Genomic DNA, 12,417 nt, shown 5'->3' with positions numbered 1-12,417 from the left:
CTCTCCTACCAGCCATTTGTGTTCCTGTTCCAGAGATGAGAAGCTGGGGCGTCGCTTAATAGGGATGGTTCTATGCTCCATCAGCTGGTGGCGCGGTGAGTGGATAGGATTCACCCTGGGCGTGGCACTGCAACCAGTTGTCCACCGATTGTTGTCGGACGCGTCTTTAAGTAAAAGTCTGCCCCTCATGCCACCAGACACTTCTTCGGACCGATTAGGTACTTAATAAAAATGTTTCTCTTCGCTGAATTAAGACTCTTCCGGAAACGGTAAACTACGTACTGGAGAGGAAACGCACTTGTCACTCCCGTCGGAAGAATGATAATTCCTAGGATTATTATACTTGGATAAAATGATAATTTAATCTTCCAGAGAACCAGAACAATTTACTGCTTTGCCTAATGCGCGCTATTCTGCTGTGACCATATAGGTAAAATGGTCAGCTTTAACATGATGGCTGTCTTCTGGGTTGTTGCGCCGTGTAGTCTGGTAGAAGTTTACCGACGTTTTAGAGGTGCTTGTTACCTGAAGACAGTCATCTTTATACTCACCACCGTAAGAACCTGAAATCCCATAACTTTTAACTTATTTTGAATTGGAAAGAAGAGAAGATGGCTGTCTTCTGCGATGTACCATCGTGCAGACTGACAGGAGGAAAATGAACAGAAAATAATGCTATAAATAGCTTGTTATCTAACCTGTATTCGCCTGTTTTTTTGATCAGCTCTTGAAGTGCTGTTTTGAGACTTCTATGATCAAAGGAAAATAAATTATTCTCTTTCGTAAAAAGGTATGCTTGTCATACAGTGCCGACAGAATTTGTGCGCAGGATGAATGGAATGTAAACGGAAACTCTACTTTGAATTCTGTTTATATCGGAGAAATGATCTGAAATGTTCTTGGCTGATGTTAACACCTGCTGACGAGCTACCAGCATTGTAACACAAATTGCACAATATCTTCTGTACACATGAATTAATGCTTGGCATCTAGGCCGTCACGAGGCTATTTTGCATCTGCACCTGAGTATGTCATGCTATTTTCTACCAATTTCGAACCTTTGCTCCACAAATCGTTACATTAGCATTGTGCTTAACATAGAAAATGCGATCTCTGCTTAACAGAATGAGGTATGGCCCCTTAGTGAAAACTCCTGCCAAACGTGGTCTTCCAGAGCCTTGTACAAAATGTGTTTGTTATCCACATTGACTTTGATTTTTCGTGTTCTTCTTTGCTGAAAGGTAGAGATAAATCACAATGTAATGAACTGCTCTCAAGTCGCTTATGTATTCAATTTGATCCTTATGTAAGTTGTATTAATAGCGTCTCTTCATTGTACAGGTTCTAAACTGGGAATGAAAGTTGGAAAATTTGTTAGCATAACAGCTTACCTAGTACAAGAGAAGTTAACGACGATCCGTTTCGAGTTTGTCGTGTGTAACCAGTGGTATGCAGTTTAAATGTCACCCTCACAGTGTGGATGGACATAAAAACTGTCTGGCATGCCGGCTGTGTTACAACTCTCATTTTCCTCGTTGCATTAGCTGTTCGCAGCCAGCCTCAACAGTTCCCTTAATTTAAGCCCTCTTATCTGATTTTCGAGGAACACGAACAGACTCTTTAATCGCTACTGGAAGCAGTAGAATTGTATGAGCTTTGATGATTTCCCTGTTGATGATGTAGAATAGTGTTCTTTTAAAAACTTACGTCATTTTGCTTCAGTATTCAGCTTAAATAAATATAGCATAAGTATGTTTTTTCTTACCCGCTCCTAATGTTTTCTCCATAATAACGTAATCATAATATGATTACGGCGTGATATTATTATGTCTTAAGAGAATTAAGACCTGGTAATGCATTCAATAAATTTAACATGTGTAACCATCCATGCTGTTACATAAATTGTTGTTATTGGTAAGTAATGTGTTAGGTAACCATGCGTCAATCAACGTGATTGTTTTGTGGCTATGTGGACGTAAATAACACGTATTCTTTCAGCGGGAGTGGATGACTGTGTGGTGCTGGTACGCTGTGGAGTCAGCTGGGGTTCTGGTGTCACCATCGACTGTCTTGATGGCATTGTGCTGACTTGCTCCCATGTCGTTCGCAACGTAAGTCACATCTCAACCCTCCATTATGGGCAGTCGACGTTTTACAAAATATCGGCTATCTTACATATTAATAGAAATATTTTCCATGCTTTTACTGGTGTGTGCAGTGTGTTTAGTCAGGCGAATGGCTGTTTGTTGTGGATGTCACCCCCGCCACATGGGAACAAGAATGTTTTATATGTTATGATTTAATGTTGCTTGGGGTTCTGAATCCTCGGATAAAGGGATTTTACCGCCTTTGGTAATTTTATGTTACCCGTCTCAGATGAAACCGATAGGATCCTTGAATTTGGGGAGTTTTCGATACGCCCTCTTTGCCTTCACATATTTCGTAAATTAATGTCTCCACCACTGCGTGGAAGATCTTTCTGACTTGGAATACTCGTATTTCCTGTTCTTGCAGCTATCCGTTTTAAATATTGGCTGCGACCTTGCACGACCTTCACCTTTTCTCTCCTTCCATTTCCTTTGGGGCAACGACCTGCTCCAACCTTGTTTGTTGGTAGTCATATTTCATTCACTACTGGACATATCTCTACAGACTCACATAAGTCAACAATCGTGGGTGCAGTCAGTAACTGGTACGGGCAGGTATCTGCTACCTCCTGTTCGATGTCCTTTTCTGTTCAAGTGGACCCGATACCCGTGGGTATTTCGATGCGAGCATTGGCCGTAGCTGCCTAATTTATGCATCCTTGCATGATATCAATTCCCGTAGAGAATCCACAACGATTCCATAGGGCCACGTGCAAGAAGAATTGAAATTATGAGTGGTGAGTTAAGAGTGTTTATTGCATTGACATTTTGTTATGGTGATTATTCTATAGAGAACAAAACAAAAATTGGCCGTTAAAGAGGAAAGGTATTTGTTGCAATGTCTTGTGTTTTCTTGTTTGCCGTTTGTTCTTGATTGTATTTGAATAATTTAACATTAAGCTGAAGTATTTTTCGTGTGCTTTCTTTTCCATGTTGCTTGATGACTCGCGCCTGCTGAAAAGTGCTTGAAATTTGTTGTGGCTGGCTTTAGGTTTGGTATCAACATGCTTCCGTATGAGTGTGGGAACCACTTAGGTACACCTTAGTTAAAACGAATAAGCGGAAGCTACGGAGATAGGGCTGCGCGAAACTACAACTGTAGTTCGTTCCCAGAGACAGTCTTCGTAAGAGGGAACTTGGCTTCTAAGAAAAGTAAAGATGTCCCGCTACACGGTGTGTAGGCGCTCAGGGGGAGAGTTGTATAGCTCCTACTCTTTCTTGACCTCTGCACCAGATGGGTGTGAGTGGTCAGCATCACGCCCAGGCCGGCTTTACCCCCGGGAAAGGACCCCGGTACCCATTGTAGAGGAGGCTGGGTGGGCCCCAGAGCCGGTCTGGACGCAAAGACTAGAGGAAAAATCCTCGCCCGGTCCGTAGGCAGTCACTATACTGATCGGCCTACCCCGGCTCCTAAACTTAGCCACTTGTGAGTCATAATTTTCACCTCAATTGGAAGACTGTATTTGGATGTCAGACCCGCCATGTACAGTTTTATTAAATATATTTGTATTTTATTTCTGTTGTTGTTAAGAGATGGAGAGAAGATAATTTTATTGCTTGAAATGGCACAGTGGGTGGTGGACACTGAACGTACATCATAACCGGGATGCGAGTATCGCGTCCTTGTATGAGGGACTTTTACGTGCTTGTTTTGCGACCGTCTTTGGTAATTCGATGTCACATGAGCTATTTGAGAGAGAACCATAGGAACCTTGAGGTTGAGGCATTTTCTTCACTTTTTCTTGCCTTAATTTGTTTTGTAAACTAATGTATGTGTCACTCAGCGTAACAGTTGCTAAGGTTATCGTAATCAGAAAAGACGATGTTAGTGGTTGCTGAGTCATTCGTTGAACGTCCCTTTGGCCTCAAAGACCAGGTTGTTGGAAATGGGAAATTGTGGATTGTACGGGTGTGACGTTTGAAACAGCCCAACAACCACGTTTTGCGGTACAAAAATTAAATTAGAAGCAGATCAGTTCCCGTTAAACGACACTCCGAACCTCTCCCGTGACATTCGAGTCAAGTTTAGTCTTGTTACTAGGCCGTCGCTCATGCCAGCTGCGCAGAAGCTGTACAGGAGCAGAACGTGTACTCATTCTCGAACATTACTTCGCATCGAAATCGTTTGCTGCTGTTTGTGAAGCATCTAGCAATACGTGATCTGAGAAGCTTGTACCGAATGAAATGACAGTACACCGACTTTTAACAGTTTCGGGGCGGGGGAAGTGTTTGACTGTGACAAAAGTTCATCGAAAGACAACACAGTATAAATTACGTGTATCTACGTTTTGACTTGTTAAAAGTTTCAAGAGTTGTACGAACTTCCGATACCCGGAAATTCTTCAACGTATAAGATGCAATTAGATTAGAATTAAGGAAAATTGTTTAGTCGCTGTTTCATGCATTGAACCGGAATACGGGCAAGACCGGCGGCAGGCCGAAAGAAAAGTTAAAACAGTTATCAGTCGATGTATTCTATTTTTGCCAGGGTGGTCCAGCGTATTTCTTTCTTCGGGCCAAGAATATTTTTCTCACTAAAACTAATACCCAACATTAATTATCCTTAACAATAGCCTACTTATTCATAAATGACGTATATAAATATTATTGAAATGCACACAATTTACTATGGGGTTACATATTATTTTAAATTTGGTCCTGCAAAAGCTTTTATCTGACACAGCTTTTACCTGGAAAATTTGCATTTTATGGTAGGGATTTAAGGCCAATAGCGTGTGTGTTATTTGTACGTAAAGCAGTAGACGAGATTAGAATCACGAGTTTGTTTTCCACATCTATATTTATTTATAGTGTGTTTAACGAGATTGCTTTTCAGTAACTCAGACTGTATAGTGTCGAGGGTGATAGTGAATAATGAATTGGAAAGAATGTGGAAGGAAGCGATCTTCGCCTAATTTAAGGTACTATCCCGGCATTTTCCTGGAGGGACGGGGGAAAACCACGAGAAACTCAGGATAGCCGGTCTCCTGGTCGATATTTAAACCCGGAACCTCACGAACATGAAGCAGGAGAACCAACCATTCACCACAACTTTCGGTGTTTTTCATATCCTTCGGAGTCTCTCTCTCTCTCACTATGGTGCCGGATATGCTTTGTAAAGTGAATTGTTACTCGGCTTGTCAAAGAATATCCCACTTTCTTTATGGAACCCGAATGTTCATCACCGTGTTCCTTCGGAGTAATGCAAAGAAATTATTTTGTAGTAACTGGTAACAAATTAACAAATAATTTCGCGTTCCTGGTTACAAAGTTTTCTCGGGCTGGAAATTTACTTCTCGGCAGTCGATGAACACTTGAAGGGCTGTGTTTGAACATCGAGTAATTTCCTGCTAGAGCGACATTTCTTGGCCTTCCCGTTCGCCCGATCTGTTGGCTTTTGGTTTCTGTTTGTGGGTCTACTTGAAAATAAAAGTGTTTTAGATACGTCCAGTAGACTTAAATAGTCTCAGACAAAGAATTTCTGAAGGAAATAATGCCATATCACCGATTATGTTGCTACGCGTAATGGAAAGGTATACGAATTGATGGACATCTGACGGGTGTTACTTTTAAGAAGTAACTTCGGTCCTCAGTAATGGCAACACTTGTCTTTCAGCACACACTACTATTAATAAATTGAATAAACTGTGGCCGACTAGTGCATATTTGAAAATGATGAATGAACGCTGCCCCAGTCTGTATAACTCGGTTTAGTTTCTGTCACTGAGATTCGCATGCATCATTCGAGGTGCTCGTCGTTAGGCTGAACAGTTGCTCGCAGCGGGAGAACTGCCAAATACTGAATGTGTTAGCAATATGTGTTCGGTAATATCGGGCAACTATTTTTCATCACACAGTAGGTCTTAGAAAAATGCACGCGGGCCGCACAAAACACATGGGCCCGTGGGCCTCATGTTGAAAACCTCTCGTTTAAACTATAAATCAATGGACTGACATTGCCAGTTTGGTTTCTTTTCTCAGGCACGAAACGGTGGTGTGTGGATCTACCGGAAAAACCGAAGATTCGCTGCGAGTGTTTTATTCCGGAGCAGAGATGGCCTTGCCTATGATGTGGCTGTATTGAGAGTGGGTCCGGGATTGGCTCTCAGTTCAGTAAAAGTCTCCAGTAACGCGGCTGTTAAAGGTAAGATCCCGATCGATGTGGTTAAATAGCCGGTATCTCGATCACCACCCTCTGGGATGTTGCGATGTGTCGTCTGATATATCACCGACGTTTCTAAGTTATTTGCTGTCTTCATCGCCCCGATAATGGAGGCAGTAAGCACGTTCTGAAACGTCGGTAAACTTCTACCAAACTTCACGGCGCAACATCCCAGAAAGCTGTAATCTTCACATCGCTGTGAGAACCTGAAATCTCACACAGCCGATATCTTGTGCATTGAGCAGTTTTCTGTAATGGGTGGAACTTTCAAACTCAACCATTAGATTATTCTAACCGTCACGCGATGATTGAATAAGCACACTCATTAGAAAGCTCTTATCTGTAATCATTATGACCAGTTCACACAAATCACTTTAAGCGTTGAGCCAAATGACGCTTTGTGTCACCAAACTCGTAAGTTATTTCTCTGTATAATTTTTCTGATGTTTAATCAGATCGCAGACAAACTTCTTCACAACAGCGTTCTATTTGTTTGCTGGAGTGTTTCAGAAAACAACAGTAAACAAAACAAAACAAAACATAAAAAGCAGGTCAAATAATTATTTCCCAATTGAATTGATATATTGTATTATATTGTAGGTACAAATCTTTTGATGCAAAGCAAATTAACGGTACAGATTACACTGCGTAGAAGAATAAATAATATGGAGTTTTTCGTAAAGTTTTGAAACTCGTTGAAGTTAAATGTTTCGGATTTTGATCAGGTACTTATGTACCAGTATTTTCGTTAAAATTGATGGTCATTTGAACTTCATTTAGCTATGAAGCAGGGTTTTGTTTAGACCGGTATGAACCAAAGTAAACCTCGCCCTGACTCCTAGTGTACACTCCTCAATACCAAATATCATCTAAATCCTTTGGCTAGTTAGGAAGGTGAAACCTGCAGACAAGTCTTCCCATTATGAGTTAATTTCGTGCACTCAGCGAAAATAATACGTAAAGGGATTTTACCGATCCTTGCTTAACGTCGTACAGAGGAAGAGATTATTTTTGTTTAACCTCTGAATGCCGCAGTTAGTTTTATTAGCACTTTATAGTTCAGTGTGTTAGGCCTATACAAATAGGAAAGTCTGGTCCAGCACAGAGTGTAACTGCTCTTTGAAAACCAGTTGAATAACGAAGCACGAGAATAAATATATCTGTCAAGGATTCTGTTGGTGCTGCTAATTAACGGCCGTCAGCTATATTTAGTAAGTATGCCGAGAGAACCGGTGGTTAACCTCCAATATGTAACCACAGAACAATCTTAAGATCAGATACTGAACAGCAAGTAGAGGTCTCAATGTACGCGTAACAAATGGTGGGCATGGCGGAACTTTTAACTTAGGATTGGACTGTCTCAGTGACTTTATGTTTACGACGGAGTAACTGAGTCAGTAAATGGACTGATACGAACTGGACTGCCAGGGTTCGATCCCCGACAGGATCTTCCCTCTATCCTCTGCGTCCAGACCGGCTCTGGGGCCCACTCAGCCTCCTATACAATGGGTACCGCGGTCCTTTCCCGGGGGTAAAACGCGGCCGGGGCGTGACGCTGACCACTAATCTCTATCTAGTGTCGAGGTTAAGAATGAGTAGGAGCTATACCACCTCTCCCCCAAAGCGCCTTCATGGCGCTTTACGTTACTTTACATAACAATTAAAGCACTACTAAAATAATCGAAATAAGAATGTTGTCACTTATATGATTGATCACTTGGTTAGAGCTGGTCCAACCATTCAAGTACACGGCAAAATATCCCAGAATGCTGTCATCTTCATGAAAATCCTCATTGCAACCGGTCTACCAGCGATATTGAAATCGGTTTCCTCCCTAACACGAAACTAGTATGGTGATTATGATACCCACTGCAGCTACTACTGCTGCTACTACAACAACTCTTTTGCCTTCCAGCTAATATCAGTAATACTGACAAAGCTCCGAATGTTTAAGCATGAAACTGAGAAAAGTTCTGTTCAATTCAAATAAATACAAAATACATAAAACAATAAAAAGTGGATACAAAACAAAACTAAATACATGTACTCAATATAAACACTTTCTCGTATCGAGAATGTGTTCTTAAATGATACGATCTTTTGCCAAAAATGCCCAAAACATCTTCAAGTGTCATTTCCACGAATTGCGCACTTGGCTGAAGGACTATATCTTAATACACTTGGCTGACTCTGAAAGTAGATGATGATGATGATTATAATAATAATAATAATAAAAAAGCAATTTGGTGAAACGACAGATCACGTTGTGTCGGGATGCCCAGTGCTGGCAAAAGAGCAATATATACAACGACATGATCTGTACTCTGCTGCATTTTAACATGTGCAGGAAAGCTGGGGTAAAGCTAGAAAAGAAACACTGGTATGAACACATCCCGAAGACAGTAGAGACAAGTCAAGATAGCCAAATAACTATTTTGTGGAACCAACAAGTCAAAACAGAACCATCCCAAATAATAAAGCAGACATTATAATCCAAAACAAAGACGGAACTTGCCTCTTAATTGACATAGCAATACCGACTGACAGAAATGTGGTTAAGAAGAAAGCAGAGAAGATCTTGAAATACAAGGACCTCATAGAAATACAGAGAATGTGGAACGTTCAAACAAAAGTAATCCCAATAATTATAGGAGCGATAGGAACTGTCTCCAGGTCACTCAGGAAATATTTGGCCAACATCCCGGGCGAACACATCAGGGAACTGCAGAAGACCGCCATTTTGGGATCTTCATACATCATTCGAAAGACGCTTGCATAAAATAAAATTATATAATACATGTGGCACTTGATAAAAACAATATGTATCCCGGAAATAGCTGCTGCCCTATGTACCTTAGGAACAAGGTCTGTCTCGGGTACATGGAAGTACATACCCTATAAAGTGGTGAATAGATGGGATAATTCAATTCAGTTAATTTATTTACGTGTTTGCCAACAGCAAGAAGCTAATAACAGGCAAACACTGATAATACATACAATAATAGTGATAATAATAATAATAATGAAAAAGGGGTTCATTAAAAGTTCTTTATTAGGGAAGGATAGAAAGATTTCTTGCTCCCGGAGGTCTGTAAAATGTAGTGGTTCTTAAGTAAATTTCACCCCGTTTCCTTAAGTACGAAACTGCTACTGATCTTTCGACTTGTTAACCCCTGCGTAATGGTCGCACGCGTTGTCGACATAATAATGTAATCAAGGCTTTATTTTCACATCTTCTGATGAAACCTCTAGGGGAGCCTGTGATCGCTGCTGGATTCTCACTTTTCTCGGAAAATGACAACGTCCAGCCCACGGTGACACGTGGCATTGTGACCCATGTATCTAACCCTGTGGCAGTGCTGCAGACAAGTTGCTGCATCCAGTCGGGTGCAAGCGGGGGCGCTTTGTTCAGATGCACTGGCGACTTGGTGGGAATCATCTCCTGTAACATCATGGACACCAGCTCAAAGGCACTATTCCCACGCATCAACATGGCTGTACCAGCGAGCGTTCTGGCCGAGCCACTGAACGCCTTTCTGCGTACAGGCGGTAAGGGGCAAATTTGTATATATTTGAAACGGGGAAGACCAAGGTGAGTGCCTCGGAATGACCCCTAGCTTCGTACAAAAGTTGTAGTCCTAAACATGCAGGGCCTACTCCAACATTTTCCAAATACAAGATTTTACAGACCGGTACCTCGCTGTTTTTTATATATATTACTGATGCAACGAACGCATAACAGTGGTTTCCATTGGCAACCATGGCAATTGTTATAAACAAATTTATGCTACATCCACCAGTTCTCAGTGTCCACCTCACGACTTTCGTTATCTGTCATGTTGTTATCACCGGTATTATGGCATTCAGAAGTACGGTTTTGATGTCGTGCAAATTAAATTTAATCCAAATCTCTCCTATAGTTCTCTAGTTGAATCGACTGGACGGACAAACATAATGCGTTCTCGCTATATACTTCGTGCAAAGAACCCATAATAATGTTTAAAAATCCGGTTCCGACATCAAGGAGAAAACAGGCGTTTCCATTACAATGATCGAGTGGTTAATGCGTTTTATTCTAAGAATAACACAGAGCGCAATACACACATGTGGCAAAACGCATGTATAATAGTAGGTTTAAAGAGTTAAGTTGGACTTTATATATATATATATATATATATATATATATATATATATATATATATATATATATACAGAATGAGTCAGAAGTATGTTTACAAACTTCGTGTGCGTGTTCCGGGATCAAAAATAAGAAAAAATGTTCCTATGAACATGGGGTCGCAAATGTTTCATTTTCGAAATAATAGCCAAAAATTAGTTTCAATGAATTGACTTTATATCAAAGTGAATCCAGCTTCCAGCAAAGATTTTCAATAAACGTTTGGGCAGGAAATGTTGACGACATGCTTATTGGTGCACACATGCTTCCATCGCGTCTAAGAGGACCTTCATAGCGGTGATTCTTAAGAAGACACTTGCCACGTCTCCTTGAAACTGTACCACTGAATACAAAAAGACAAATGTGGTTTATGCACGACAGAGCCCCAGCAAACTTCCGCCATCGCGTCAGATATCACCTCAATTAATATCACCCTCAGCGATGGATTGGGCGTGGTGGCCCAGTAGCAAGGCCACCGAGGTCACCGGACCTGACTCCATTGGACTTTTATCTGTGGGGTCACTTGAAGTCCATCGTTTATGCAACACCCATAAAAAATGATGACCTATGGGAAAGTGTGCAGAATGCATGCCAAATGATTCGAGGAAACCCTGGTGTGTACGAACGAATTCGTCAGTCTTGTGTACGTCGTGCTCGTGCAAGTGTAGAGAATGGAGGAACAACCTTTGAGCTTCTGTTTTAAAGAAACATCCCTGTCCTTATACTTGGCAATAAAGGCATACATTAAAAATTATTTTTGACTATTATTTCGAAAATGAAACATTTGCGACCCCATGTTTATAGGAACATTTTTTCTTATTCTTGATCCAGGAACACGCACAAAAAGTTTGTAAACATACTTCTGACTCACCCTGTATATATGTTTAGATGCCACATACCGTTCACGTATGACAACTGTGTATTGTCATCACTGCCTTCGAAACAAATAATGTGGTCATCTTCCGAGTCAATTTTGACGCCGGCGACAGTTTAGAAAATCGAAGTTCGAAGTAGAGTGTATGTTTGACCGATAGGAACCGAACTTTAAGTTATTCGACAGATTTTAGTATAGACCCCGAACACCAAAACTGAGTCAGATCCGTTCAGTATCATCTGAGACGAAAATTTCGGACACTGCCTTCACATTATATGTTCGTTTTGTGCGGCTAATGGAAGTAATTACGTGAAGATAAACGTTAATATTACCGAAGTTTTACAAATTTAAGGACATATTCGGTTTTCATATTGGATTTTTACTGGTTGTTCGTAATTCTTTATTTGATGTATTTGCTTATCGCTTTAACTGAATTAAATCCGAACCCCGCTTACACCAGTTTTTTTAACCACATAACTTCACAGACGACGATAACAACAACAATTGCTATTTTGAAATATTATGAAATGACGAATTTCGCGAGTAGAACTTGGTATAATTTTTCAAGGCCTCATAATGATGTATTAACAAGCGACCAACATTAAATCATTCTCGGTGGCGTTTTTGACACATTTCTCTTTACATTACAGATATGCAGTTTCTGGCTGATATGGAAAGCAAGGATCCAGTAATACAGCGTCTTTGGAAATTACAAACTACTGTCAGCAAGCTGTGATTGTGAATCAGAACTCTTGTAGTAAAATAAAACCCTCGCCTCTTTTTTTTCAGATTCTCTAGCATTTCAGCAAAGTGAATGTCCAAATACGCGAATTATAACACAGAATGTGTGTTAAGAATATGCTATAAGCCTGTGCTGCCATTCGTCCCCAACTTTCAGAATAAACACACGCGAAGGGCCAACTTGCTGATTCCCGCTCTATTCACAACTAACAACGTGACATCAGACAAATTTCATTTCATGTGGTTCACGAAAGTACAATTTAATCTTTCGCCTTATGCATAATAAATCGGTGGATGACGATGTTTGTGATGTGAA

General features: G+C 40.7%; 1 protein-coding gene across 7 annotated transcripts in view; it reads left to right on the top strand.

Annotated features, from left to right (window-relative positions):
- LOC110838745 (peroxisomal leader peptide-processing protease) overlaps positions 1-12,402 on the top strand; it is a 103,243-nt gene extending 90,841 nt beyond the window's left edge. For all 7 annotated transcript variants that reach the window (XM_087358110.1, XM_022082274.2, XM_087358108.1 and 4 more), the window contains 5 exons: positions 34-218; positions 1,999-2,111; positions 6,129-6,291; positions 9,562-9,858; positions 12,011-12,402. In XM_087358110.1, coding sequence (XP_087214236.1) covers positions 34-218; positions 1,999-2,111; positions 6,129-6,291; positions 9,562-9,858; positions 12,011-12,096 — 844 coding nt within the window. In that variant the 3' untranslated portion in view covers positions 12,097-12,402. The remainder of the gene's footprint in view (positions 1-33; positions 219-1,998; positions 2,112-6,128; positions 6,292-9,561; positions 9,859-12,010) is intronic.
- Positions 12,403-12,417: the final 15 nt, after the last annotated feature.

This window comes from Zootermopsis nevadensis, unplaced genomic scaffold (assembly GCF_977971745.1).
Source record: "Zootermopsis nevadensis isolate Lab colony 2312 unplaced genomic scaffold, Znev_1.0 Znev_ptg000029l, whole genome shotgun sequence".
Taxonomy (NCBI): Eukaryota; Metazoa; Arthropoda; class Insecta; order Blattodea; family Termopsidae; genus Zootermopsis; species Zootermopsis nevadensis.
Note: the sequence above shows the minus strand (reverse complement) of the source record. Positions and strands in the feature narration are given on the sequence as shown.